The 6544-nt window shown below is 39.9% G+C and overlaps 1 protein-coding gene across 4 annotated transcripts in view; it reads left to right on the top strand.

Moving 5' to 3' along the window:
• KLHL2 (kelch like family member 2) overlaps window positions 1-6544 on the top strand; it is a 60968-nt gene continuing 54424 nt past the window's right edge. For 3 of the 4 annotated variants that reach the window (XR_009958144.1, XM_062573806.1, XM_062573805.1), the window contains exons 1-2: window positions 1-115; window positions 2659-2784. Coding sequence is in view for 2 of the 4 variants with exons in the window: in XM_062573806.1 (XP_062429790.1) it covers window positions 93-115; window positions 2659-2784 (149 nt within the window). In the remaining 2 variants the exon portion in view is untranslated. Of the gene's footprint in view, window positions 116-2658; window positions 2785-6544 lie in introns of those variants that run through there. The other variant, XM_062573807.1, reaches the window with a different exon arrangement.

The following is a 6544-nucleotide window of genomic DNA, read 5'->3' as shown; positions in this document are numbered from 1 at the left end:
GGCGCGCAGCGCGGCGGCGGCTGGCATGGTGCTGGCGGCAGCGCGCCGCGCCCGCGTTGCACGGAGGAGGAGGAGGCGCGAGCGGAGCCGCGATGGAGATGCTGCTGCCGCCCGTGTGAGTGCGCGGGGCCGGCGGGCCGGGGCCGGGGCCGGAGCCGGGGCCGGGGCGGGCCGGGGCGCTCCGCCGGGGGCTCGCCGTGCTCTCCTGAGCCGCCGGCCGGAGCCGTGGGGCTGCCGGGGCTGCCGGGGCTCGCGGGCGCCTCCCGTCTGCGGGGGCGGGCGCTGCTCCCTCCTCCTGCGCCCCCGCCGCTTCCTCCCTGCGTGGGACTCGGCGGTCGCGGTCATCGCGCGTACACTTGTCTGCTCGGTCGGTTGATTTTTTTTTTAATTAATTAATCGCTTATTTATTTAGGAGCAGCGTGTTAGGCAAGCCGTGCATTTCCCACCGTGCTCCCTTTGGGTTCGTTCCCAATTTTACGTGTTACCCTTCGATGTAGCTTCATCCCACCTGCTTCAGGATCTCCTGTTTTTAGATACTTTGTCGTTGAGGTGCTTAAACTAAATAAAATCGCTTAGGCACAGCTTTGGCCCAGTTGCTGAAGCTGCAAGACGGACTCGAATAACTTGAAGTAGGTAAAGAGGTCTTCAAAAGAGCGGGCGCATTGCTGATGCCTTTGCGGGCTTCAGTACCGTAAGACAGAGTCATCCTTTACCCAGGACTTCACCAAACGGTTTGGGACTTGGCAGGACCTGCTCCGCCCGCCCCGGCCGTCCGGCGGCTCTTCGCACCGCTCCTCGTGCGTTGGCCTGTGCTGCGCACGTACGAGGTGCAGATGCGTACGCATCAGTAGCCGGTGCTTTGCTTTGGGATGCAGAAAGGTGCCACAGAGTCCCTGGGTTTGATAAACGTGGAGCTTAATTAAAGCTTAATTTAATTAAAATTAATTAAAACTACCTCCCAGTTAGTTTGTGGTGTTGTGAGTGTTCCCCGATGTCGCCGATTCCTGCGTATGTTGTTTTTTGAACACTGATCCCTATGTGTGTCATATAAATTGGAAGGGTAATATTCAGTCTAAAGGAATATGCTAGCTAATATTCCCCCTCCTTCTTTTTAAAAAAAACTCAAAACCGCGTCATGTTTGCATGTTCTGTAACATGTAACATGGACTTTTTCTTACTGATGCAAATCTCTGTTACATGCCCCCTTCTATCCTTTGAATCCTTTTCAAAAGGGAGTGTGAAAAAAGTTTCACAACAATTTCGAAATTCATAGCAGTTTGATGTGGAGTGTAGTAAGTTGCCAGTAGTTTGAATTCTGTAGATGGAACTTTCGTTAGTTGTTATCTTTCAGACACATTTTTTTAAAAATAAATTTTGTTGATTGATGCAGTTTCATGCTGTTTCACCCTGAAATTTTGTTACTAGTTTGGGAATCATGAAAAATAAAGCCTAACTGGTTTGCAGCTTGTAGTAGTGCACCAGGGTATAGAATTCCAGTTTGAAGTCTTAATTATCTTTCTTTTTTTTTAAAAAAAAAAGTTTCATCAGACATACCTGAGGAGAAAGTTTTAGGTGTGGTGGAAGAGAAATTGAAATTCTTGTAGTCGAAGCATATATTAAATTTGACTATTCTTACTCTAAGTAAGTAAGATCAAGTTTTTATTTGAAATCAGCTCTCTGATGTAACAGTGTCAGCTGCCCCATGGACTGCCAAAATACTCCTCCTATTTCCAGTTTGGAGGTTAGGGAATAAAGTTACGTAGTGTAGGTGAAAACATGACTGATAGTCAACAATAATATAACTTGCCATGTAAGAGCAGCATCATGGCTGCAGACATGAAACTCATTGACATGGCCTGAAATTTAGATAGTCCTGGCAAATGAGAGGTGTACCGTATCGCTTTTCTACAGAATTTAAGTTTTATTGCATAAAGAGGTAATTATAATTAGAACTAATGGTTTTCACACTGCAGAGCTCTTTTTTCTACTATTTTGGATTTTTTTTTGAGAGAAGAATTAAGAGTTTAGTGTGTGTCCCCCTTTTTTTTCACTTTTCAAAACATGGAGTGGATCAGTAAAACTATCCGATTGTTGTCATACGTTTCATGCCACTGCTTGGAAAAGACTGAACAAGTGCAGTTGTCATCACGTGGGCTTTCCGTCAGGGGAGATGAGTTCGAAGCCGCATGAATCAGTGAGTGAGTGGCCTGGTGGAAGGGCAGAGAACTGCTCTTTTCTAGCGTGTGGTGACAACTTTGAGAGACTGATATGATGGATGCTTCATTCTGGTGGGAATCTGTACTGGCACCAAGATAAAAATTTAAGGATCTCTGCTTTTCTTAGAATTTCAGAATTTGTTAAAAACATTCTATGGCATCACCTTCATGTTTTTGTTTATGGAGCTTGTTGTTAGCTCCATATGTTAGCCTCTGTCAACTTCATTAGTATTGAAGACCTACTTATTGCTAGCTAAGGAATTCTGCAAACATTATTTTTCCCCCCATACATTGTTGCTGTTAATAAGGAAACTGAATTTGGCTGAAGGAAGTAATAAGTTGAAGTGCATTTTCTTTTTCTCCAAGATAACATGGGATACAATAGAGCAGCAGAACTGGGAGTAGACAGAAGTATTAACTTTGTTCTTTTTTTTCTTAACAGATGTACCAAACTTTGTCATCAGAAGCCCTTGGATCTAAAAGATGATAACACCGAGAAACACTGTCCTATTACAGTAAATCCATGGCACATGAAGAAAGCTTTCAAAGTTATGAACGAATTAAGGAGGTATTACTTTACTGTATACATCTTCTGGCATTCATAATACATGTTTAGTTTCAATTGCGTGTATTAAGTTTGTTCTAAAAATGGAGCATGCGGTTCCAGAATTTTCACTGATAAAACGAAATATACAGTTAAGTGATAGCTGAATGATAATCATGTGATGTGATGGGTACAGTATATTTTTGCCCCTCCAAAGTTAGTCAAAGCTGGGTTTATGGAACTTGAAAAATACTTGGAGGATGTTGTTAAGGAATTACACCTGTTGATCTTGTATTGTATATAGTTGATCCTGGATAGATTAAAAGTGACCTTTTAGTTGAGCCCGAGACTCTTAATGTCCGATATTGATCTTTTGCAGTAGTCTGCAGACTGAAAAAATGCTAAAATTTTATAACGACAAAAGTTACAGTCTAAGAAATGTAAACCAACTGACTGTAGACTTTCTCTTCTTAATTATCTTGCATTTCCCCTAGGAGAAATCAGTGAACTCCCATATGCTGAAAATCGCTTTTCTAGATAAAGTCTTGTAAGACCTTAAGAGAGAGAACCGTCAGTTTCAGCAAAACTGGGAGACTGGTACTAGCGCTGTTCTTAGCACCCATATTGATTTATTTTGTACAGATGGGTAGGTGAGATGGTGCTGAAAGCTGTGACAGCTGGTAATTAGGGCTCACAGCTATCACTGACAGTACTTTCAGCTTTATAGCTAAGAACAATGGAGAAATGAAATAAATAATAACAATAAAAAAAAAAATTCTCCAGCATAGACAATACCTGAGGGTGCTAAAAGTCCTGTAGTCCATTGTTATTTCCCATATGATTTTAAAAATCGGAGAGGCTTCATTTGAGGGGGAAAAAACCCCAGCAACTGATATTAAAATGGTCTATTTTCTTTGATCTTCACTTGTTGTTTACGGGTAAATCTTTAATACCACGGTAGATACTGTGATCAGATCAATGTATTTATCTAGCTTTGATGGTTTCTGCTCTGCTGGAACACTGGAGAAAATCATACACTCTGGCTAAAAATTATTTAAAACTTGCTTAAAGATTCCCATAGTCTGAGGATAATGAGACAAGAGCAGGAACTATTTTTCCAGTTTATAACAGCTTAGTTACCTGATGCTGGTAGGACAGAATGTTTATTGCTTCATCTTCCTTATGCCTCTGACTTTTTCAAGGATCCTAGTAACTGCATTCACTGTCTCATGGCTACTAGTGCTCTATCGTACTGCTTGACTTTCTAAAGATGAGGAAGAGTTTAGATAAGGAAACAATTTCCCAGAATGAATCTTAGATTATAGCAGTTCCAAAAGTACTAAACCTTACCTACATTCTCTTGTGTTGCAAGTAAAACAGACATAATCTTCCAGCAGAGTGCATTGTTGAAGGCTGTGGATTATTTTAAGAATATACTCTAGTTTCCATGGTTACTTAAATTCGGATTGCTGTAGAAGCAATTTGAGGAATTTTGTCTTACATTTATAAATAGTCAAAGTCTGAGCAGGAGCAATGCCGTGTAAACCTTAGGTGGGGTTCTACTTATTAGGGTAGCTGACACATCAGTGTTTAATGTTCAGTGCTGAAAAACGATTTTATTTGAGTACAGCTTCTCTTAAAATGTTAAATGCTAATTAGGTAAGATTATAAACATTAATAGCTGCAGTCATTTAAATTTGAAATAATAGACTGAAGTATTTTAAACCTATTCCAGACTGCATTATTCAAAATAAAGACCTGATTTTAACCAAGTTAATACTATTTTAGATTTTATTGACTATATTGTTAAAGTGATTTTCATCTCAGTTCATTTTAACACAAGCAGGTGTTTGCCACAGGTGTACTCTCTTGAAAGCATACAGCTATTGAAGAAATTCTCTCTTGCAACACTTAAAATCCATTATTTTTCAGGGTTCTTAGGTCTAGGAATCTATGTTACATTATTGGCTGCTGGCAGGTTACCTGATTTTATTAGCTCATAAGAGTTTTTCTTTGCTTTAAATTTTGAGAAATTTGAGTAATTTTGTCCTTGGTAATTTTTATCATTTCGTTACTCACCATCACCTCAACACTGAATCAGAGAATCACTAGGATGTCTAATTAGTTCATGACACATGAAGAAATTGCACTTCAATGCCTATCTTTGTTCTTCATTGTAATTTGCTTTCGTCACAGTGGAATTTGACCTCACCTATATTTGCTAAAGTTTTTATTCTTATTTATAAGACTTTATTGCATTTTTTTTGAAGATGTGAATAATGAGCTCTTTTCCCTTATATCTCAATGGAGAATAATCTGCAGTTTGGCAAATGATGATTTTTTTTTGTTCTGATTTCATCTTTCAAGATGGTGTACTGCTGTGGCTCTGTGCATTCAGACAGTCTGTACGAGTGAATTATTACAAAATTGCAGAAGAATGTAAGCCTTTACAATATAAGTTATTTTGCCAACATGAAATGTGCTAAATTGCTATAGAAGCCACAAGATGTTTGCACCAGAGTATAAAATTTAGTTTATGAGCTTGTTTGACTGTTTGTTTAGCTTATCATCCCTGTAGGGCATATTCACCTAGTGCAGTTCCAGACTATAGATGCATATGGGCCATCCTCAAAATAGTCAGCTGTGTCTGTATTGTGCAATGTAGTTAATGAGCTAGAGTTTTGCATTGATGTAATTTTATTGCTTGAGGCTTCACTATTATATCTGGTACTTCTGTGCAACCATGTATAAAACCTTTTATGTTACTGTTCTCGGGATAAGTGTGTCTGTGAAAAAGTTGGATATATGGCTGGTGACCTCTTGTTTGTGGCTTTCTGTGTCAACTTATATATGATAAATTTAATGGTGGTTGTTCTGAAGCTCCTCTGAATTCTGTGTTCCATATAGGCTTGATCATTGCCTTAAATTATATATTTTTTTTGATAATCATATTACAGCCTAAACTAGTTACTGAAAGTAACTAGCCTATTAAGAACTGAAAGTGAATTTAAAAACAAAAAGCAAACAAACAAAAAATAGCCCTCTAATTCAGGGCTTACAGCATGGCCCCAAATGTCAGTTGTGGCCCGAAAAACTTCTGGCTTGTGGCATCCACAAGGACTTGTTACTTGAGGCTGTGCTCAAAGAATTTGACTGATCACAGAGGCTGAGCAGTGAACAGTGTTTTCTTGGGACCAAGGTGAATGTCCGAACAGTTTGACTTAAAGCTCCAGCTCTCTGTTGGAGCAAAAATGCAACTGCTTACACCAAGGCGGGCTACTACTCTGTGTGATAGTGGCAAACACTGCTAGAAGGCAGATTGTTAGAAGGTCTGCCTTCTAATAATGGTAAATATTCAAGAAAAGTAAAAATTTCTAACCTCAGAATTAATGAGAACAGGGATCACTGGTTTCACATGCAGTTCTGCAGACAGCCCAGGTCCTTGAAGAATATGCTCTGTTAATGCATACTCTCCGTCTCCCCCCACCTTCCTTCTTTGTTGCTCTTGTTCTGTCAGCTGTATGTTACTTTTGTAAAGACAGTGCTGGAATAAGGAAGAAATAAAAGGTCGCTATTCAGGTGCTGGGAAACTGCAACTTTCTTTCTTCCCCCCCCCCCCCCCCCCCCCCCCAAAAAAAAATCTGATTATAAAGATTAACAGTTGTGATGGATTTAATTGGAAGATGTATATCCAGTAGCTGTAAACTGCATTGGAAACATTGGTGCTAGGAATGATTAAGAGATTTCTTTACTGCAACAGAAGAGGGAGGAAATATGATGTATT

Source organism: Rhea pennata, chromosome 4 (genome assembly GCF_028389875.1).
Source record: "Rhea pennata isolate bPtePen1 chromosome 4, bPtePen1.pri, whole genome shotgun sequence".
Classification (NCBI taxonomy): domain Eukaryota; kingdom Metazoa; phylum Chordata; class Aves; order Rheiformes; family Rheidae; genus Rhea; species Rhea pennata.
Note: the sequence above shows the minus strand (reverse complement) of the source record. Positions and strands in the feature narration are given on the sequence as shown.